The 23,286-nt window shown below is 43.7% G+C and overlaps 1 protein-coding gene and 2 long non-coding RNA genes across 10 annotated transcripts in view; 2 read left to right on the top strand and 1 right to left on the bottom strand.

Annotated features, from left to right (window-relative positions):
* Window positions 1-11,947, top strand: part of PAK3 (p21 (RAC1) activated kinase 3) — an 81,426-nt gene extending 69,479 nt beyond the window's left edge. For all 8 annotated transcript variants that reach the window (XM_083423723.1, XM_083423721.1, XM_083423719.1 and 5 more), the window contains 7 exons: window positions 1,054-1,102; window positions 3,738-3,850; window positions 4,586-4,703; window positions 6,030-6,129; window positions 8,262-8,458; window positions 9,156-9,293; window positions 11,333-11,947. In XM_083423723.1, the coding sequence (XP_083279849.1) occupies window positions 1,054-1,102; window positions 3,738-3,850; window positions 4,586-4,703; window positions 6,030-6,129; window positions 8,262-8,458; window positions 9,156-9,293; window positions 11,333-11,422 (805 nt within the window). In that variant the 3' untranslated portion in view covers window positions 11,423-11,947. The remainder of the gene's footprint in view (window positions 1-1,053; window positions 1,103-3,737; window positions 3,851-4,585; window positions 4,704-6,029; window positions 6,130-8,261; window positions 8,459-9,155; window positions 9,294-11,332) is intronic.
* Window positions 1-23,286, top strand: part of LOC310669724 — a 550,125-nt gene that overhangs the window by 102,076 nt on the left and 424,763 nt on the right. The gene's annotated exons all lie outside the window — the stretch shown is intronic.
* LOC310669767 lies at window positions 14,207-16,301 on the bottom strand. Its single transcript, XR_014507370.1, has 2 exons — window positions 15,728-16,301; window positions 14,207-15,668 (listed from the first exon to the last, which is right to left on the bottom strand). It is a non-coding gene; the product is annotated as an uncharacterized lncRNA (long non-coding RNA).

Below are 23,286 nucleotides of genomic sequence, written 5' to 3'. Positions count from 1 at the left end.
CAGAATAAAATTTTATTTATATGTGTTATTTTATCACACAGAAACTGGACTTGTTTGCAAATAACACTAACCAAAGGTTTGTTTAAGCCAAGGCTTGTTCAACAAACCACAAGTTAATACAAGTTAGCCCCCAGACAATCAAAGAAGGAGTGGCTTATTTCTTCAAAATTAGGTCCCCTGCCCCCAGCCATTCATTAAGTTTGGTGAGCATTTATAGTTTGAGTATTTGTGATGGGGTACAAGCAAACCATGGTTAAGGAAGAGTGCTGTTTTTTAATGTAATTCCATGCTATAGTTGAAAGAAATCAAGGTTCATAAGTCAACATCAAACCATAGTTTCAGATTGTGGTTTGTTGACAGTAAACAACCCATATTGGGCCTCTGGGCAGGGTTCACATGTAATGCTAATTCATGGTTTGACAAACCATAGTTTAATAAATCAGCATTTAGCATTGTGTGAGAACCAAACTGTAGTTTCATATTCAATCTCAAAATACTTCTGACACCTGCCAGACCTATTTCCGTAGCCTGAAGAATGACATCTGGATATAAGCAGGTAGAAGGTTATCTAAGTAAAATGCTCAAATCAAAATCCTCTGCACTTGAACTTTGGTTCTGCACTGACAACCATGAGTAAACAGTTTTTTTTAAAAAAAATGTAAACAAATTGGATTAAACTTCCCTATTAGTCACAGAAAACACATTAGCATTAACATTGAAATGATGAATGGCATATCCAATGGAAACATTTCATTAAACCGAGGGATCCAGGCTGTGGGAGAAAAAAGTGAAATGCTCTTAAAATAATTTTGCTTGCCAATTAATATACACAGTTCCAAACAACATTCTGGCATTGTAGAAAGACTGTTCAGTGCATGTCAGTGTTAACCATCTAATAACTCACCAGCTACTTAATTGACAGAATCTTTTCTAAAACTGGGCAACACACTTTGTAGCAGTGACCAGCAGGCATAAGTATGTGCTCATTTTTATTCATGTTCTTCCTGTTTGGCACCTCCACATATCTTGACGACACATTCTATTTTCTTGTAGAGCTTCAGGTACAGTTTATACAGCGATAGACGTTGCCACAGGGCAGGAGGTATGTGCAATGTTGGTGTCTGTTTCTTCTCTGCTTTTAAAATTCTGCCCAGTTTTCTCATACCGCTTGTAGTACACTTGTACACACTTTTGGGTTATTGCCTGCCTCTGATGCAGAACTGCATCACTTGTACGTAAGAATGGGGGAGAAATTGGGTTCAGATCACATTTAAAGGCAAACTTACCTAATTCACACTTTCTGAAACAGTATATGAACTGAAGTGTAGGCACCCTTTGAAATATTCACAGTCTGAATTTTGCAATGCTGAGCAATGTGAAGTATAGGCAAGCAATGTGTACAAAAATGCATATATTAGTGGAAAATAACATGCATAAATGTGTTGTGTTAGGAAAAACTGCTTCCCAAAACCTGTGTATGGGGGGAAATGCAGCGGCGGTGGTATGGCTCTAAATACCACTTTTTGGGATCATGAGTATGGAGACCACAGCTGTTCTTGGGTCCTACCTGCAGGCATCCCATAGGCACCTGGTTGGCACCTGGTTAGCAACTGTGAAAACACGATGCTAGATGAGTTGGGCCTTTACCCTGATCCAGCTGGGACTTATCACCTGTTCTTAAGCTTGATGGGTCTTAGTACTGATTATGGTGGCTGTGGCAGAAGACATAATGGATTCTGGCAATCTCTGTGATGGCACACAGTCTGTTGCTTGTGACTATATGTATTTGCAGCAGTCTATGTGACTTGCCCTCAGTGCTCATTTGCTGTAGAAGCAGGTGCTAAAATCCAGCTGCTAAGCCTGTCATAGTTAATACAATACCCTCCTATCTTTTTAGGTGCTGGGTGGTCTCATAATGGAGATTCTATACATATTAGTTCCAGTGATGCTAATTATTCTTAACACTTGGACAGACTCTTTGATTTCCAAAGTTTGCTATAAATATTAATTAAAGAAGGATCGCGGTTAAATATCTGGGATTTGTATTTAGGTAACACGGAGGTTAGTTGACCTCAAGAGTTAAAGCTAAGGGAGGGGGAATCAAACTGAAGGTCAAAGGCCTAACCTTAAGCTATGCAATTATGAGTCGCTTGTGTCACGCTCGGTACCATTCTGCATGTCGACCGAAGTGTGACCCATACAAAGCACTGAATGGGGAGGCCTCTGAACTTCTTTGAGTTTGACTAATGTTGAGTTGTCAGCTTAATGTTTGCACCTTTTTTTCACAATTATGGTGAAGCCCAGTAAGAAAGATCAGGGTTTTCAAGCTTGGAAAGAAAGAGAGGTTAAGGGGCAATCAAGATTCATTAACACTCATGCAAGTTTGGCTGTTGATATCAGCAAGATATACATTGCATTGACAATTATCAGTGCTGGAACACTAGATAAAGTGGAGCAGGATACCTCCAGATATATAGTGGACTCTCAATTGCCACTGATTTCAAAAAGAGATGGAACCCCCAGGAGTGCAACTGAGACACTGTTTTACCCAGCATTTCATGGATAGCATTGGGTGTGTTTGCTTTTTTAAAATTCCCTTTTTGACCCTATTGATTGTGACCACAATCGAATATTCACACCATACAGCAGAAAATTCTTCTCTACCTCCTGTACATTTTATCCATTGGGTAGTATCCAAGGGCTTCTTCCCTCCTATGGAAAGAGTCTTCCTCCCAGGGCAGGTCTCCTTCTGTCAGAGCAACCCATTTACTGTGCATACTGGTTTCTGAAGCAAAGTGTGTTAGCACTTAACATAGCTGTTTCCTAAGAATGTGAATCTGCTTGTTGTCATCATAGAACTGATGCAACTTAGATATATTCAACAACATTTACTGTGCACTATTTATAATGAATTCTTGGTAGTGGGAAGCTTAAGTTTTAGAACCAGATAAGTTCACAGCTGAGGAGTGTGTGACTCCCTCCTCGTACTCACAGATTATCTCCATGCAAACTGTCCCCATACTTTTCTCCTCAGCTGAGCTTTAATACCAGCTTGGCTAAGAGAAAAAAAACTTGGCACAGAATGTACAGGGAGGTAAGTGGCGGGCGCAGAGTGCGCTTGGCTCCCCTCACTCACATAACCTAAATATAGAGCACCCCCCGTCCTCTGGGTTGTATGTGACTTGAGGCAGGCCTAGAATTAAACCAGGTGTGGGAAAGCTTTGCCCATCCAGATGTTGCTGAACTACAACTCCTGTCAGCTCCAGCAAGCTTAGCCAATGGCCGGGGAGGATGGGAGCCGCATTTTGGCAACATCTGGAGGGCCACAGGTTCCCCACAGCTTCTTTAAACCAATAAGTCTGAGAGATGGTAATAGTGACCCATGAAATCCCTGATTTGATTCTCACCTTTACCATGAGCTTCCGAAGTAACTTTAGATTCCCCCACCATTTGCAGCAAGGCCAGCTAACCTTACAGGGTTGCTGCAAGAACTGCAACTAAATTATGCATGTCAAGCACTTTGGAGACCAGGAAGTGCTATGCAAATGCTAAGTATTATAGTTATTACCTAATTTGCCCTCTTAATTAACTTGGTGCTGTTCTCAGCGGTTACCTATCTAGTTGCCTCCAGTCTATTGCACTTATTTTGTGCATGTTTTTTTTTTAAATTGTTTGTTTTCTGAAGGGGAGGGTTCACTTAAAAACAGAAATTAAGTTTCATGAAAATGTCATTTCAGGTGGCTATAAAGCAAATGAATCTCCAGCAGCAACCCAAAAAGGAATTAATAATCAATGAGATCCTGGTCATGAGGGAAAATAAGAATTCCAACATAGTTAACTACTTAGATAGGTAAGTACCTTCAAGTGACCGTCTGATAATGGTTGCTAGGAAGCTTTGGATAAAAATGTGATCAGTGGTGGAGGCTGCACCACTAGGGCAAGTGGGCCATTGACCCATCAAGCTTGGTCTGTCCTCAGCCAGCCCCAACCTATTGCTTTGCTTACAACCAGTCTAGGAGGTCACACTGGCTCTGCCTATCATTGGCTCTTGGTCTGCCTACTGTTTGTGCTCCCTGTCCTCTTCCCTATCGGTTCCAATGAGCACCAGCCCCCACTGGTTTTGAAGGTTTGCTGTAAGGCACCTTGGGCACAGTTCCTTGTGGAAAGACAGCAAATGAGTAAATCAATCACTGGTGACCAAAGGATACTTGCTAGCTTCTTGGGTGTAACTGTTCATTTGTGGGAACTGTTAGGCCACATGTGCCACATTAGAAGCAGGTGCCAGCCTGAGCCTCTGCTGAACAGCTGCAAAGTGGAGAGGGGAGGCAGATTTCCAGGTGCTATTCTGCTGCAGTTTGGCCAGTATGCATCCAGAACCCCAGGGGAGAGGTGGGGACCATAAGAAAAATAAGTTAATAGCGTGGGGAGGGTGAAGCATTCCCTCCTGTCTGGTACCCATCAATACCTTCTGTTTCTTTGGTTTATTGGTGTAATGTTGTTTGTGGACCACAGCATTCAGACCACATTGAACTGATATTTTTTTCCATATTCATCTACTAATGACTTCTTGAATTTGATGTCTCAGTTACCTTGTTGGTGATGAACTTTGGGTGGTAATGGAGTACTTGGCTGGTGGCTCTTTGACTGACGTTGTTACAGAAACCTGCATGGATGAAGGGCAGATAGCTGCTGTCTGTAGAGAGGTAAGTAATTTTATTCTGTAACAGCATGGTGGTCTTCAACCAACAGTTATGTTTATACATTGGCCTGGTTTGGATGCACATATCTTGGCTCATGAAGCTGAAATATATACTATCCAGTGCTTTTTGTGTGTGACAAAGTGTCACCAGTATGGAATGCCATTGCCTCTGGTTTTTTTGCTGCCCATCACAACCATTTTGTGCTTGGACCTATGACACTTTTATCAAGATTTGAGTACCGACACTTCATTTATTTGTTTGTTACCAAAACAAAAAGCACTGGGGCTATCCTTATGCCTATGTGCATTGTCCCTCCCCTCTTCCATTCCCAAGGCACTGTGGTTAATTCCAGAAATCTTTAGCCATATCTTTCCATTACATCTGAGCCAGGAAACCATGGTTACAAGGTTTGGAACAAGTGAGAACTTTACATTTCCTTCAAACCACGGTTTAAGGTCCTTGACGTGCTCTGAACCTTCTTAACCCTACTGTTGTGTGCAACCTTAGCTCTTCTCAGAGTAAGCCTATTAAAACGAGTGGCTATAAGTTGTTCATGTTCATGGTCCTACTCTTGAGCTGAGCAGATGTTGGACCAACAACCCATTGTTTCCAGGTTTGACTATAGCTTAACTGAAGTCTTCTTACTGCAGCATACCAAGAGGAGAGGGGGCAGTGGAGCGTGAAGGCACAAATCCCATGCATTTCCCAATCTTTTAAGCTGAGATATTTACATACAAACCAGGCTGTTGCCACCTTTTGGCATGAGTATATCTGCTAGATAATGGTAGGAGGAGCTAGCCAGTTATACCCAAAGTAGCATTGCTCTAGGGTACTGTGGGGAGTTTAAAACCATGGTTTGTAATTTCCTGATGGGACAGAGCAGGTGCTACTGCCAAAGTATATGCCCACAGTTGTTGGAAGGGAGGGAAGGGAGAACGATTTGGCCATTGAAGAGTGGATCTCTATTCAGCGAAGGAAGTGGTGGCAGTGCTGGGAAATGGGCTAAATGTACCAAGGTATGGTCTGAAGCTTCAAGAGGCCACCTGCTTGCTGAAGCTAAGCAGGTATGGGTCTTGACACCTGGGTGGGTGACCACCTGGAAGCCACATATATGCTACCTTGGAATGAAATAATGTGTGAGTGCCCATGTAGCAAGTTGCTCTTTTCGTAGCGTAAACTCTGTCATCTTACCATACCTATAGAAATGAAAACAAAAAATGATTTGGCAATATACTTCACCTCCTCCATTTCCTAATAAGTCAGACCATACTCCTTGACTTGCACCATGCTCTTTTAAAAGTATCTTATTTATTATTTTCTAAATATCAGTGCCTGCAAGCTCTGGATTTCTTGCATTCAAACCAAGTGATCCATAGAGACATCAAGAGTGACAACATTCTTCTTGGGATGGATGGATCTGTCAAACTCAGTAGGTATTCTCTGTAAGGCTTTTGCCACTGTAGTTATCGTGGTGTGGTATTGTGGTGTGTTATCAGGGTAAAGTGGTGGTATATATCTCTCCCCTCCAATAAAAAAATAGTGCAAAAACAGGTGAGAAATGGTGCCAGTTTTGGTATCAAAGGGTGTTTCAGTTATGCTTAACTCCCCATCTCTACATAATTATCCATGTGTAGCCACTTAGGTAGGTGATCATGTACTCAGGGACATGCACATTCCATCCTATGTATTTTTCGAAAATTAAAAAAGCAGCTAGAATTGCATGTACATTTTAAGCACCTAGGATATGCAGTTTAGAATGCTTAATGTTGCATCTTCTCTTAAAATGTGCACTTTTGCATGCAGTTCCCAATAAAGTACACCACATCATAAAAATTTGGAGAGCATGTGAACCCATTAATAGCTACATTTTGATACACAAGGCTGGGAACTGGCAAATTAGACCTTGCTTTAAATGCAGGTCTGATGGTTTTCTCCTCCATCCCTAACTGTCAGCACAGATATTTGACTGGTGCTTCTCTCATTGTGTTAGGGAGAAACGTCTCTAAAACATTCTAAGAGTCAGGGAGTTCTTCCTACCCCACTTATGTTGAGAAATATGTGTACGTGTGTGTGTATGTGTATGGTGCTCCCAGTAACACTTTTTGCTTCTCAGTTTTTTTCTTCCTTTTCATAATTTTCAAATAATCTGTATTCTATGCTGCTGCTCTCTGAATCCGTATGAATTTGGATTTTGGTTTTTCTTTTTTGTTTTTGGCTCCCCAAAAATGGCCGCAGGCCTAAACGTTTTAAGATTGCGGTGGGAAAGCACTTAAGACTTATCTCAGTACATAACAGGGCAGAATCCTATTCAGAGTAGACCCACTGAAATTAATGTGCATGACTAAGTTAGGTTCATTCATTTCAATGAATCTACTTCAAGTAGGACTAAAACCCTATGTGTCTTGGATATGCTTAAGAATATAAGAAGATGGATCAGACTGTGGGGAAAAGGATGCTGGAGAAGAGGCTCCAAAGTGATATTTCCCATGTTGTGATGGTGACACTTTGCTAATTTGTACCCAGGTTATAATGCAATCTCCTGTAGTCACCCGAGATTGTAGTATCAGCAGTGGTACACAGCTATTACTTACCCATTTACTTTCCTAGTTTTATGTGGAGATGCATGCTGCACGATGAAGCTGAGATTAAGCATTTTTAAGGTCCCATCCATTTGAGTGGGGGAAATGCTTACCACTGCTTACCTATTCCATTGATATCAGTTTGAGTTCCATGTGTGAAAATGGGGGCACAGCTCAGTGGCAAAGCACATGCAAAAGGTCTCAGGTTCACTCCTCAACATCTCCAGGAAGGACTGGAGCAACTCCAGATCTCCTCTAACCACTACTGTGGGGCAATTTGAAAGGTGGGTGCGGCTGCCCAGTGGTCAATCACAGTGCTTTCAAACGGTGTAAGGTAAGCAAAGGAAGAAGGGTTTGCAGCAACCGCTGATCATAGAATTGTTGGGAGGGACTCTGGGGATCATTGAGTCCAACTCCCTGCAATGCAGGGATATGCAGCTGTCTCATACGGCGATCGAACCTGCAACTTTGGCATTGTCAACACCATGCTCTAACCCAGTGTTCCCCAACCTTGGGCCTCCAGCTGTTTTTGGACTACAACTCCCATCATCCCTCGCTAGCAAGACCAGTGGTCAAGGATGATGGGAATTGTAGTCCAAAAACAGCTGGAGGCCCAAGGTTGGGGAACACTGCCTAACCAACTGAGCTATCTAGGGGGACATGGTCCAAGGAGGAAGCCTGCCAAGCCTCATTTGACTTATGAGCTGGAGATTCTCATCTGCTGGTTTCGCTTGTTGAAATGCACCTTGCTATCCTTGCTTAATTTTTGCTGCGTTTCTCCTTTATCCTTCTTTTTCCAGTATGGATGTTGTCTTTGTTTGACAATTATCATATCGTTTTCCTCTCTGTTCTCCAGTCTGTCAGTGTTCTTCAGCCTCTCTTCCTCTTTATGCCAACTTCCCCACTTGCTCTTTCATCTGCTTCTTCTGCTGGTTTCATACCGTTTCTGTAAGCCATCGTCTTTGCTTTTCCTTTGCTGCAGCTGACTTCGGCTTCTGTGCTCAGATCACTCCCGAGCAGAGTAAACGGAGCACAATGGTGGGAACCCCCTACTGGATGGCTCCTGAAGTGGTGACAAGAAAGGCATATGGGCCCAAAGTGGACATCTGGTCTTTAGGGATCATGGCCATAGAAATGGTGGAAGGAGAACCTCCATATCTCAATGAAAATCCTCTCAGGGTAAGATCAAAAGTCCAGTATGCTTTTTGTTTTTTAAAAAAACCATCCTAAATTGTAGACTGCATTGGGACTCACATTAGCGTCACAGGCTGATTGCACACTGGAGGCACCCAAGGTCCTAGGTGGATGGCAGCAAAGACAGGGAGCTATCTCAGTTGTATCACCTCAATTGTGGATTGTTCTCAGGGAGGTTGGCAGCCTAATTCCATTCCATTTCTGGTTTTGGAAAGTTATTCTTTGGTTCCTTCAATTCCATTTTGCATGGTGGTTTTTTTTATTGTTGTTGAAATAATGCACAAAAAGTCTGCACTTGGACTACAAAATTTCAATGCACTTTTTACGTAAAATACACATTTCCCTATGCATTCATCCACAAATACACATTTTTAAGTCCGTTTTATGTAAAATGCTAATTTGTGTGTGTGTGCGCGTGTGCATTTTTTGTGTACTGAGACTGCATTGCAAAATCTGGAGAACTGTGTAATCATGCTTACACAGTAGCGCTCAGATCCACATTCAAGAATGGAAAGTTTTCTATTGCCCATATCTTTTTATTCGTTGCATTTTCTTTTTGCAAAAGAAAAATGTTTCAAGTTTATTGGAAGATGGGATAGAAATCCTGAAATAAATACCTAAAGGAAGGAACAAGAAAAGCAGCCTCAAATAAATCAATGCAACTTACCGTTTTACCCTTTAGGCCTTGTATTTGATAGCTACAAATGGGACTCCAGAACTCCAGAATCCTGAGAGACTCTCTGCTGTTTTCCGAGACTTTCTGAACCGCTGCCTGGAGATGGATGTTGACAGGCGAGGGTCTGCGAAAGAGCTCTTGCAGGTAATGTGTTATGGGATGGAGAGAGCATTAAAGGGCACATTCTGTTTTCTTTTCTGTCCCCTACAGAAATGTCAAAATAGTTGGGTTGTATGTGGGTTCCCACTTCAGCTCTGTATTCACTGTGAAGGTGTTGTGATGACTTGGAGGTACAGGGCCTTCCTGCATGATTTCTGCTCCTCCCACATGCTACACCCACATTTCATGCATTATGAGAACAGTGTGGAGATACTACCAAAATTATGGGATTTGTTCCTGCAAGATGTAGTGTGACAGTCACCAACTTGGATGGCTTTAAAGAAGGATTCAGTAAATTCAAGGGACATCAGGCTATCCATGGCTACCAACCACAATGGCTATGTTTTACCTCCACTATCAGAGCCAGTATGCCTCAGTCTGAATACCAGTTGCCGGGAACCACAAGTGGAGAGAGTGCTGCTGCACTCAGGTTTTACTACTGGGCTTTGCATTGGCATCTGCCTGGTCACCATGAGAGCAGGATGTTAAACTAAATGGGCCTTTGGCCTTATCCAGCTCTTATGTTCTTAAGCAGTTGCCATGCCCTTGGGGAGGGGAGTGTAAGGATTTAGGTTCTAGATGACAGTGAGTGCTGGTTCACACATATCGTTTGGTTATTCTACACTCGTTTACTGGATCCTAGTTTGCAGGAGCCCCTTGCTCTCCATATCCTGTTGCTCCCCTATATTTGACAGGGTGAAAGAGCATAAAATACAGTTTTATCAGTGGCAATCACCCACGCTATCTGGGCATAAACATCTGGGTGTTATGTGTATTCACCCTATTCAGAAATTACACTCATGCATGAACATCTAGTGGCTTTGGAAGTGGTTGCGGTTGGCATCTGTCTGTCTTGAGAGACAGTGGAGTGTGCCTCCAGGGGTGAATTCAAACCAGATAGTGACTTCTCCAGGGCGCAAGCCTGGACAGTGTATATGGAGTTCCTGGGTTGCCCAGATAACAAGACCCCTTCTCGGTGTATTAGCTGGGCAGAGTGGCAAAATACTGTCATCTCTCCATTACAGATGTGGAAGTATATTAGCTCAATATCTTAAACATGGTAGCTGGTTCTGTTGCATGCACTGGGTGATATGAAAGCTCTGCTTACGGTGTTAGATTTCTAGTGCCTCACTCACACATGCATTGAAGTGCCAGTTATCACATGTGTAGATGATGCCTGGTAGGATGGAATTTTTCCAGACAAGTACAGACCACTGAAGTCCACAAGTGGTTGCAGGATAAAGCGCAACAGGAAGTATCTCTTACATGAAAAACGAACACAGTGCCATCAGGATTCTAGCCAAAGTGGCCCACTCAGAAACAAAAGGGAAGGATTGTATCTCAATGATTAGAGCACCTGCATTGCATGCAGAAGGTCCCTGATTCAATCCCGGACATCTCCTGGTGGAGACTGCCTGCCTGAAACCCTGGAGAGCTGCTGCCAGGCAGCATAAACAATACTGAGCTTGATGGACCAATGCTCTGACCCAAGAACACAGGAAGTTGGTTTATACTAAGTGCCAGTATGCTGGGTGTAGATAATGTTTTAATTTTTTTTTATGTGTGTGTGTGTGTGTGTGTGTGTGTGTGTGTGTGTGTGTGTGTAATGAAATGGTTTTATATATGCTTTTATTGCCTATGCTTTTTACTGCTAAATCGCTTTGAGATATTTCATAGGAAGCAATACATAAACAGAAACAAATAATTAAGTTTGCAGACAAAAAACAAAGAAAAACTTTTAGAAAAAACCCAAAGGGGACCACCCCCAACCACAACAACCATTCCAAACAGCCCAGTGGGGACTGAGCATGCTCAGTAACGATGGAATGTGGTGACTGTTGGAAAAGAAAAGAAAATAGCATGGCAGAGGAGCAGAATGTCCTGCTTTCAGGGAGTTGCTGACTAGAACCCTGAACAGGAGCACTCCTCCTAGGAGAGAGGATGCACTGCAACATTTTGCTTGTCTAACCAGCCATCTGTCTGTCCGCCTGTCAGATAAATAACAGTTTTCTTCTTCCTTTCAGCACCCGTTTTTAAAACTGGCCAAGCCGCTCTCCAGCCTGACTCCCTTGATCATCGCAGCCAAGGAGGCCATAAAGAACAGCAGTCGCTAGAGCGCTGAGCCACGTGTGCCCAATTCCTCTACGGCAGGACTGGACAAATACTAAGTAGAGCCTCAGACTCTTCTGCCGGAGGATGGGCAGGCAGAAACCGACACTCTCACAGTCCACGGGGGGAGGGAGGGAGGCAGCAGCCTTCTGCCCCTTCCCCTGGAAAAGAAACCTATCACGTATCTTTTTCCCACTCTACAATTCCCCAATTTATTTCTGAATGGGAGCCTGATTGAGAGGGGCAGGACTGGAAGCCTCTATGCTCTTTTGGCCATTTCCAGAGCACCGATGGCACAGCCCAACCAGCACTCAACCAGGCAGAAGTGATAGGCCCAAACATCCTGCCCTCCCTGTTTTTGATTTTTGATTTTTGTTTTTGTGGGGCAAGGGGGGGGGGGCTGAATTTGTGGCCTCTTTCACCCTGGTTGTTGGGAGAGACCCAAACTGTTTGCAAACCACTGGTCTGTTTGCTTGTCATGAGATGAGGAGGATCATGAAGGAGCTTGCTTTATTTAACCAAAAGAAAAAGGAAGAATCATAGAACCATAGAAATATAAGGGGCCCTGAGGGTCAAGAAAGAAAGAAAGAAAAATTAATACTAAATCAAGAAGCAGGTCAGTCTCAGCATCCTCTCTGAGAGTTTATGCTTCGAAATACAGAATACAGATAGCGATTGCATTCCTGGACAGCCTGGCGAGGGTGTCATGAATATTGGTGCTTTTGTGTTGGTGAGTTTTCCCTTCCCAAAGCAAAACAGACAAATAGAATCATATGAACCACATTTATGTAACACTGCTGTTGTGAGTATGTGGCAGTGGACCATTCCTGCCTGGTGTCCATTCGCTTCTCCATAATGCTGAGCAGCTCCTCTCCAAAGGACTGAAACAGAAGGCCACCTTTCTGCTTCTTATTCCATAGCTGCTCCATAGATTGGTGGAACTGGACTCGCTGTCCCCAGTTTAAGATAACACCCCAGTGCTAACCACACACACAAACTTGGGAGAAATTCCCTTTGATTTCAGGACAGCAACAAGGCAGGCCATCACCTCCATCCATGATGGTGCTGCCTTGAAGGACAGAATCTCATACAATGTTAGTGTAATTGAATCTAGGAGGAAGATGGGGAATCTGTGGGCCTCCAGATGTTGTCGGACTACAACTCCCACCATCCATGACCAGCAGTCATGTTCATCACAATGGACATTAGGCTGCTGAGAACAAGTGTGGTGTAGTGGATAAGAGCGGTAGACTCATAATCTGGTGAACCAGGTTCAATTCCCCGCTCCTCCACATGCAGCTGCTGGGTGACCTTGGGCTAGTCACACTTCTTTGAAGTCTCTCAGCCCCACTCACCTCATAGAGTGTTTGTTGTGGGGGAGGAAGGGAAAGGAGAATGTTAGCCGCTTTGAGACTCCTTCAGGTAGTGATAAAGCGGGATATCAAATCCAAACTCTTTTTCCTCTTCTCTTCTTTTGATGGGAGTGGGAGCTCAACTCAACTCAGCTGCAGGTTCCCTGTCTCTAGTCTAAGGGAAATCCATTCTCATTATGATGCTGTTAATGGAATTTGTCATTTCCCCTAGAAAACTGAAAGCCACCAGACTGCATATCTAGCAATCCCATTGAATAGGCTTTGGAAAGGGGCTAATAATAATGAAGAATTCCACAAGACTGTTGTGTCTACTGTAAGGTTCGGCCTTCTTGAACATTACCGCCCATGCAGAATGGGAAATGTGACTGAAAATAAGTAGTTAAGAGAACAGGAACTGCAGCAGTATACAGCTTGGTGGGAAGATTTCTTTCTTCTCTCTTCCCACAAGCATGTTGTGATCTGTGACCTGAATTGCAGAAGATTGAATCTTGAACATCTAGACTCCCTGCAGTCTAGCTTTGACTGTGAATATTTGTTAAAGCAGCATATTAGCTTTTGTTTAAACAATTAGTTTTTCTGTTTCCTCCAACCTGAGTTGGGCAGATCTAGTTATCTTTTCTCAAAAAGAAAGAAAGAAAGGTTGGTTTGGAATCCTTATTTCTAGAGTTGCCAGATATTTTACTGCCTTTCCTCCCCACCCCTGCATTTCTGAGAGCAGCTCAATCTGCTGAAATTAGCAATGGATAATCATACTTGTCTCTGTGCTCTGAGAAGCTTCACCTCCTGATTCCTGTGCATCAAGCTGCTCTTAAAAGTACAGGAATTGCCCAGGCTGTGGATAGTCTTACTTGTTGCCAGAAGTGACTTGCTGGGGGGGGGGGTGAAGCTGCTTTTCTAGCCTACTGGCAAGTGGGTCACTGTTGTTTTCCAGGAGAGGGAAGAGTGAGGCGGTGGAGAAGTCAGCATGGTGCAAACACATTGGTGGAGCCAATGCTGACCTCCCCACCATCTCTCCCTCCTAGTGAGCAACAGCAACAGTGACCCACCTGCTGGGAAGTTAGCAAGAGTGGCTGTGCAGCGAGCTACTTCCACTTGTTCCTTATTTTAAGAACAGTGCTGTGGGCAGTGCTAAGCCTGCTGTTGCTGGGAGTGTGTACAGACGGGAGATTGCTTGCAGTCCAGGGAGGAAGACAAAAGGAGGTGGAAGAGGGCAATAGGTTTAAATTTTTGATGTTTATGCTTTTCAGAGGCAGGGACAGTCATCATCTCTTGGAAGTGCCCCATTTGACATGCTGTATCCATCTTTGGGTGCATTTCATCCCATCTCAGCCATTCTCCATTCTAGTTCAGTGCCGCTCTCTGTGTTGTAACTGTTCTTAATGTTGCCCATTGGTGGCAGCAACAGTGGCTGCCGCCTTCTGTCTTTGTTTCATGGGGATTGTGCTGAAGAAGTGCTGCATTTTTTATGATAACTCTCTTTCTGCTGATGCTAAGATGTTGCTCTATTGGGGATCGGGGTCCCTCTGGAAAACAATGTGGCAACTTTCTAGATTTTAATTTTATTTTAAATCTGCCTAGATATCTAGATATATTTTTTATTTTACTTGACTGTAGAAAGATGCATTGCTGCTTAAGGACACTCTGTAATTTGGGAAATGGGCCAAAGTGTCAATCACCCACTATTTTACTAATCTATCCAATAAAAACTGTTTTGCCAGCAAATTAGCACTGAGGTCTGATAACCTCATGAGCTCCGGTCTTTGTCAGGCTCCATCCCTCATCTTCAAGATTCCTCCCTGGTGGTGACATTACTCTCTAGATCAGGCTCTGCCAAACTGGTATCCTCCAGAATGTTAAAGGTTCGATATTCTCTGGCCTCCAGCACTAGGGCTGTTGCAATAGCTTAAGGGCAAGAATAATGGTTGCACAATATGAAACGAGCACAACATTTGTGCTAGCAGAAGCTTCTTGTGCAAAAGGTGGGATCAGGGCTACAGGAATATGTTTTACAATCAGCCATGAGAACCATACTGGCTTCCTGCACCATCTCTATCACAACAGCCATTCCACTAGGGCAACCAGTGCACCACTAAGGGACTTTAACACAGCACTACATTGAATTCCCACCTGTGACTTCATCTCCTACCCACCCTAGCCTGTATAGTTCTGTTGGCTGGGGCATAGTGTGGATGGTAGTAGGAAGTATCAGGTTGATGAAGATTGGTCTAGATTATTCTACCCACAACCTTCCAGAACCTTCCTTTGCCCCTGACCTGCCAGGTTCTCCAAGTGGGTCCATTGCCAGAGCCTCCAACAAAAGGGCAGCGTTACTTTTGAAATACCAAATCCATTGTTGATCCAGGAAGGGAAAGTTCAGTTCCCACAATCTGTAACCTATAGAGGACATTCTGGTCACACCACTGTGAGGGTCTAGAAGATACCATGCATTGTGGATGAAAAGGTGTGTGTGTGTGTGTGTGTGTGTGTGTGTGTGTGTGTGCATGCATCCACAAGCAAACTCTCCATGCTCATATTTGTGTACCAACATCTAAATCCTCCTAATATGAAATACTTTGATACCACTGGATTTAGAGCAGGAGTGGGGGGAGGGACTGGATCCTTATCTCCCCCACACCCCGTGGGCCAAGTCTGACAGGTGGGTGGGATCAACCCCTGCCAATCATCTGACATCACAACAACACCAGGCGGCTTGTTTTTCCATAGTGCTGTGCTGATCTGTTGTTTGACAATGCCTGTAAATCCCCTTTGAGCCCTGCCACCTCTTAAGCTAGCCCATACCTGACAAATAAGATATCTGGTGTAGGGCAGGTGAGCATCACCTGGACAAAACAGGGAGACTTTCTTGGCCTAATTTGGCCTGCAGGCCTTAGTACCAGGTGCCTGCCTTTCTCTTCTTTGCAGCTGGCCACATGCTACAGCACCTGCAGACAAAGTGGGCCGGCTGCATCATGCAGCTGATGCTGGAAGTGCACAGTGCAGAACTGTGTGCTTACCATGCAATCTTTTCTGTGTCCATTAAGTGAGCCCGCTACCCTCAAGCACACTATCCCATTGCCCTTCCTGAATAAAAATTCACCTCCCAGCCTCTGAACATGGAATGAGTGGTGGTGGTTGCCATCTGGTCTTCTTTATGCAGAAAAAAATGTCATGGGTCAGTGTTTAAGAAGCTAATATTGGGTCACACTTAGTGTTGAGTCACACTCAGTGTTAAGAAGATAAGGAGAGTTCCTGCTGGATCAGGCCAGTGGTCCATCTCATCCAGTGTCCTGTTCCCACAGTGGCCAACCAGGTGCCTGTGGGATACCTATAAGCACAGAAGCACTCCTCCTTTGGTTTCCAGGGAAGCATTACAGCTTCCAACCTTGGAGGCATAACATAGCCATCACATTGGGGCACACTGAATATTGATAGATTCAGTACAAGCAAAGAGGATGTACTTGACACAGCTCACACTTAAAACTACAGAATGTGCTTATTATATAATAACAAATTTAAGCGGTCTTAGTTAAATTCACACTAGAAATGAGTACAAGCCATGATGGCTGTGACCCAGTTCCACTGTTGCGGGAGGGCAGTGTACCAGTTGCTAAGAATCATAGGTGGGGAGAATACTGGAGTACTTGGGTCCTGGTCGTGGGCTTCCCATAGACATATGGCTGGCCCCTGTGAGAATGGGGTCTGATACAGTAGGCCTCTTTTTATGTTCTCATGTGGTGACCCAGCCACCTAGAGTTCCCACAAAGGCCTACAAGCAATGATAGATCAATTCCCCCAACCTCCAGGTTTGATTTGGAATGGGGTCATTGCAAATAAATTAGGCCCTATTTGACCTGGGCCTATATTAAGTTCCATTTCAATATAAGGTCTCATTGTGTCCCATGGAAGATGCTAAGACCCATGTTAGCCATAGATCCTTGCAGGTAGGGCACTCCCGTGAGCTTTTGCAGTAACATTGCAAGTGCAACAACCCATTGAAGAAATAGTTCCCATTGATCTTGATCACTCCTACTAGGATGTCAGAATCCACACAAAATGTAGATCCCATAAATTGTTCTATCTCAGACAATGCCAAGGCAATACTGAGGATTGTTGTCCTTAATATTTCAGCCACTTTGTAAGGGGAAGGAAAGTGCCGAAGTTACATCAGGAAGGAATGGCACTAGGCCAAACCTATCATTAAAAGGTAAAGGTAAAGGGACTCCTGAATGTTAGGTCCAGTCGCGGACTCTGGGGTTGCGGAGCTCATCTCGCTTTATTGGCCAAGGGAGCCGGTGTACAGCTTCCGGGTCATGTGGCCAGCATAACTAAGCTGCTTCTGGCGAACCAGAGCAGCGCACGGAAACACATTTACCTTCCTGCTGGAGTGGTACCTATTTATCTACTTGCACTTTGACGTGCTTTCGAACTGCTAGGTTGGCAGGAGCAGGGACCGAGCAACGGGAGCTCACCCCGTCGCGGGGATTCGAACCGCCGACCTTCTGATTGGCAAGACCTAGGCTCTGTGGTTTAACCCACAGCACCACCCGCGTACCTTAAACCTATCATTAGGCCAAGCCTAAATGTCCAAATGTGTCTGGCTTAGCTCATAGTGGGCTCAGGCTTTCCAAACCAGGAGGTTTGGAAGATGGCAGCTTATTTAAAATTGACATCAGTTGCATGTTCAGTGACATGGCACAGTTCAGGCTTCCTTAACATCCAGTAATTCAAGCTTCAGGAGTAATATGACATACACACCCCTTTTTCCAAAGTGCATTTCACCCCTTCTTATCCATATTGAAAAGAAAATGCTTTGCATACATTTGCATATGTTTCATTTTCCCGTCCATTTATTTTACATTCTCCTTCATGCACCTAAATGTGGATGATAACAAAACTGTCCAATCAAACAATATTACCTGCACATGCAAAATAGCATTAGCACAGACTTTTCAGATGTAGGTCTGTTTCAATTCATAGGCCTAAAATTTCATTTTACTTTTTAAGAGATATTCATTTGGCTACCCTAACTGTCCAGATCAAGCTCTCTTCTTTCCCTAATCCAGCAGGCTGCATTCAGAACAGGCATGGCTACAAGTATGTAGCCCCATTTTTAAAAACAAAAGAAAAATACTCTGGGATCCAGCTGTTCCTGGGGGGAAAAAGGGAGAGGAGTGGTCAAAATTAGCCCCTCAAATTTCCCACACCAAATAGTTAGTTGATGCACAAGGTCCTTGCCTCTTGTGTGGTTTGGTTGGCACAAGTTCATCCATTGACTCATCATCATGCATTCCCTGATCCTAGCACTCCACAGCACTCCAAACCCTGCATTGGGTTGGCCCTAAGTGATACATCACAATTCAAATTAAGTCCTTTGGAAATGGCCACAGGGAAGGGTCATGGATGAGTAGTAGAGCATCTGCTATACCCACAGAAGGTCCCAGGTCCAATCCTTGACATTTCCCATGTTGAGCTGGGGAAGACTATTGTTTGAAGCCCTGGAGAGCTGCTTCCAGTCATTGCTGAGGTAGCTGGACCAATGGCCTGACTCTGCATAAGGCAGTTTCTTGTGCACCTGTGAAATGTACCTCTGAAAGCCCCACATAAGAAATTGAGATCTGTTCAATATCCCTTTTGCAAAGGAAGTTGCCTAGGAGACTGGATTGTGCCCTTAGACTTTAGCCCCTCCTCATAGGGAACAGTGGTCTGACCTCCACATAAATTCCCTCTGTCACAGCATGTGGCACTGAACCTTTGAGTGATTTATTCATTTACATAAGGTGGCTGTGGTGTCTTCATTTCTTTTGCTATCAATTTTCTACCATTTTGTAATGGTGACAACATAGCCGTGTGCAGGTGACACACTTAGACTCTGGACTTCAAAAATTATTATTATTATCTGATTAATTTAAAATATTTTCAGGTCACTTTTTCTGGACCGATGTCCATCCAAAACTGCTTAACGTCAAAACAAAAGGTGAAAAGCAGTGCATAGTATAAAACAGCACACAGCTTTATAACTTTGAGTGCTACAAATCAACACTTAAACCATAAAGAATTGGGGCGGGGAAAAGTAATCAAATCAGACCATCACCCAGCTGACAAACATCAGGCCTGGAAGACCTGCTGAAACAGATAAGACTCCATAGCCTTCAAAAAAAAAAAAAAAAACCCACTCCCAGCATAGAGGTTTGGCCTCAGTCCAGTGGGAGGGTGTTCCATAGATGTGGGAATGATAGAGAAGGACTTCTCCCTTGTCACCTTAAAGTACCATCCTCTCCCACCCCACCCCACCCCCATCGTTCAGATGATAGCATGTATTACTCAAAATATGGTAGGCCAGCACCACTGTGTTTGGGGCCCTCTAGTTCATTGGGCCCACAAGATATCCTTCTTGTATGGCATTAATTCCAGAGGATCAGCAGGTGCGAATAAAAACCAGGGATGGTATTCAGCTAAGTTTCACATGACTCAATTAATTTCAGTGGGTCTATTCTAAGTAAACTTTGGGTGACTATCACCTCAGGTCAGTCTCTTAGCCACCATCTTTCAGGGTGATTAAAACATACCTTAGAGGAAGCTCATTCTATATGGGCAAAGCTGTCCTCACTTGTAAATCCTGAGGAAATTTCAATCCTAACTTGATAACACAGAGCCTGTGAAAACTCTGTCATGATGGCCGGACTACACAAACAGCAAGTTTGTGGACTGCGCAGCTATAGTTTGCTGATGGTGGTATGCATCATGACTGAATATTCTCCCCTATAGTAAGGACTCTCTGCATCAGGGGTAATCGGGCACTCTAGCTCCGTGGTAGGGCATGCAGGTTCAATCCTCACCATCTCTAGGTAGGACCAGGGATGTTCCCTGCCTGAAACATTGGTGAGCCACTGCCAGTCGTAGAATGGACCAATAACCTGATTCAGTATAAGGCAATAAAACTGCTATCACATTTGCAAAGCTAAGCAGGATCCAGTATGGTTTCAAATTGGATGGGGGACTTGTGCATTCAAATTCTTTCATGACAGGGGGTTGGACCAGCTCTACAGTTCCATGGTTCTGATGCAGCTTCTGAAGCCTAGACTTTTACCTGAACTTGCTAGTTGTGATTCTGTCTGAGTGTGTTTTGTGTGTGTGAAGACAGACAGACAGACAGAGGAGTTCAAATTTCCCAAATGGCATAGTCAAGGAGCAGTTACACCACTTCAGCTGCTCTTTTGTGTAGGCCAAGCCTGTAAGAAGCCATTCTGGAATGAGAAACCACTACTCATTAGCTCTTATTACCTCAAACCATTACCCAACGACAAACACTTATGTGGCACTCAGACATAGCTAATATTGTACAATTGCTAATTAGCCCAGTCTCCCCCATGATGATACAATATGGGGATGGGGAAATGGCACATTATCTATCCTTGACCTCAAGGGGTCCTGGTATAGGAAAATGCTAGCAGTATAATCAGGGAAACTCTGACAAACATAGAACAGATTGTTTAAGGCAAAAGGAGGGAAGTCTCTTTGTGACTTATTGAGTCGCCTACGTATGTCTGAGCAAAAGCCTGAGGGACCTCAACAGGCTCAAAGGAGTGGGTGGTAATGCCAGACTGTGGTGGGGGGCCACTATGGAGCGCATCAGAAGATGGCTGACAATAACATCTCTCCGGCCCACACGAGGTAATTTGGAGGCTATGATGGGAGTAATTAGCCTCCCTACCTACCCCAAGAAGGTGAGGGGGACTGCCCTTGCCTGCTGTGCCCTATACCACCCCCAAATTTGTGGGGATGGGGGCACCAGGCACAAAGCCCTCCTGTGGGATTTTGGCGCTCCTGGACGCCGTCCCTGATCCGCGCCACTAGCTGCAAGAACTTCAAAAGAAACAATTTGGATGAAGGAATGCACATATTTCAAGGAAGTAGGGGAAGTAAAGACTGCTAACAGAAGAGATCTCTGATAAAACAAGACGAGTCGGAGGAACAAGAATAAATCATCATGAGAAGATACACCAAGACTCGGTATGGCAAATGACTGATGGGGGAGGGGGAAAAAACTTTCCTTTCTTTCCTTATGTGATTAAACAAGAATCCCCTCCCCTAACAAGTCAGAAATGTCGTTTTAAGGACTTAAGCTGTGGATTTAAGGCTGTGTGGAGATAAACTTTTGAACCAAAGCATGTTTTAAGAAGAGCGTGGAATGTATAAGGGCTTTGGAATGACGCAGTTAAAAATGCCGTCGCCATATTGGGAAGTTCTGCCGGAGGTCTTGAGTCTGGGAGGAGAAAGAGAGAAATAGAGCTGTTTTTATATTGTGGGTGAAACTCCTCAGAGGGACTTAAGAGCGACAGTTCTGTAATTAATGATGGAAAGAGTGATGTTATCTATGAAGGCGATGATATATGGAAACCATATCGATTTGAGGATTGGAAGAACGGAAAAATTCACACAGGATTATTATTGATGTTTATCGGCTTAAGGAGACTATCAGAAGAGATCATAAAGAAAAAAAAGAAAACATATGAACAAGATGTGATGTGGAAACAGCAAGATAAGACTGAATAGAATTATGAACTCTGTTTGGACTGATTTGGACATTAATGCAGTAGCAAGAAGATGATCTGAATCCCCCTTCGGATCTTGAAATATGGGTCCCCCCAACAAAATTTAAAATTCAGCTTTGTAATTCGGAATTTATGTGATGTGATTTAATTTGATTTGATTGGCCGGTTAATAAAAATTATTTTTTTAAAAAAATGTCAGACTGTGGTTGTCTTATCATCCTGTTTGTGTTGGTCTGTTCTTGTAAATATGTACGTGTTTATTTTCCACCTTTGGCTACCGGTTGGCTGCTTCTCATTGTATACAGGTGATCTCAAGTGTTTGTTTGTCCTGTCTATAAAACTGGGTTTCTCCAAGACAAGTGGTTGAGCCTCTGCCCTAGTCATTTTCTTCTGTTTCCCTTCGGAGTACAACACATTCCAAATTCTGAAGAGATCAAATGATAGCTCTTATCCTTCCTTCTTGAATCTAGCCTACATTCTGCTGTGTGCGTGTTGGGGGGGCGGAGTACGTTGTTCACAGAAAGACTGTTTTTTGCAACAACAAAAACCTGATGAATAACTTCTAAAGCCATTGAACTATTTTTGTTATTTGCTGGGTATTCTCAATAGATTTGCACAGTTGCCCCAATCCAGCAAGGGAGATTTGCAGAGGGTAGAAAGCTACTGGACTGCATTCCCAGCCAATGTAGCTGCACGTTTACAGCTGTGTTGAGATCTTCATCTGGGTCCCATATAACTAGCTAAATGCATCTGGGGATCCATCCCCAATGTGGCTGGGGATCCACACCCCAGTCTGGGCCACTACTTATTGTATGGAACTAGTATTTGTGCTCAACTAGTGCTGGAATCAGTTGAGGGCAAATTGCTTACTAAAAGGAGCAGAACTCCTCTCTTGCAGTACCACATTCTTAGGAGATTGGATTAGGGATATTCATATTCCATTCAAGAGGTGGGAGAAAAGATTGTGCTTGACAGCCAATGTATGCTTAATAAGAATCCAACCTGGTATTTTGCTCAAGTTTCCAATCTCCAGCTTGACATTTTCAGAGGTCTTGAAGCCAAAATCTTCTTATTGCTCCTGATGAATGACATGAAGGACCACCTTTAATTTATTAAGAACTGGGCTGTGGTGTTGATGTAAGGGGGGGGGGGTACATTTCAATCTGGAAGTTGAATCTCTAGCCACAAAGGATTTGGGAAGAGCTAGTCAGAGAAAGCAAAACCAGGCTGGGTGGGCAATAATGGTCTGGCCTGGTGCAGTGCAACTTTCTATACTCCTTAAAGCCAATTAAACTTAAACATTGTCTGTGACATTTCCTACTGTTCAGCAATCCTTTGCATGGTGGAGAATCTGACATCAAAGAAAACATGGACTGCATAAAACTCATTGGTACCCAGTCACTGTGATTTCACAGAAAATTACTCTTGCAACTTCTAGAGGACTGTTTTCTTTGCACTTGCCTTTTCGTAAGGGGGAAAATATCCTACACTACTGGATGACTAAACTTGCTTGTTGGTGGTGTCTCTTTGTGCTAGATGCAACTGCCTCTGCTTCTTCAGCAATGTCCACATTTAGAGCTTCTGATGTTCTGTGTTAAGTCTTATTCAAGGCCTACCTGGCCAAGCACAATAAGGCATTGGAAATCAGCTGAGAAAGAGAATGGACTTTCAAGCATTGTAAACTGGCTTTTTTCAAAGCAGATAAATTAAAGGGGAACATTCCACCCACAGCCATGCTCAAAGCAGCTCTTTGTCTCTTATGTGTTTGTAATTTCCCAAGATTTGTGAGCATGAACATTGAAGGATGCCGCAAGGGGCAATGGTCTGCATCCAGCTCTCTCTGTCCACTGGTGCAAGGGATCTTGTTCTGGCAGATGGATGAGTTTTAATGTTGCACAACACAGCAGCTGCGAAAACTCGTTGGCCAACAGATTGCGCAATCCA

The sequence above is a fragment of the Podarcis tiliguerta genome (genome assembly GCF_965153285.1).
Source record: "Podarcis tiliguerta genome assembly, chromosome: Z".
Taxonomy (NCBI): Eukaryota; Metazoa; Chordata; class Lepidosauria; order Squamata; family Lacertidae; genus Podarcis; species Podarcis tiliguerta.
This window is presented reverse-complemented; position numbering and strand designations above follow the sequence as displayed.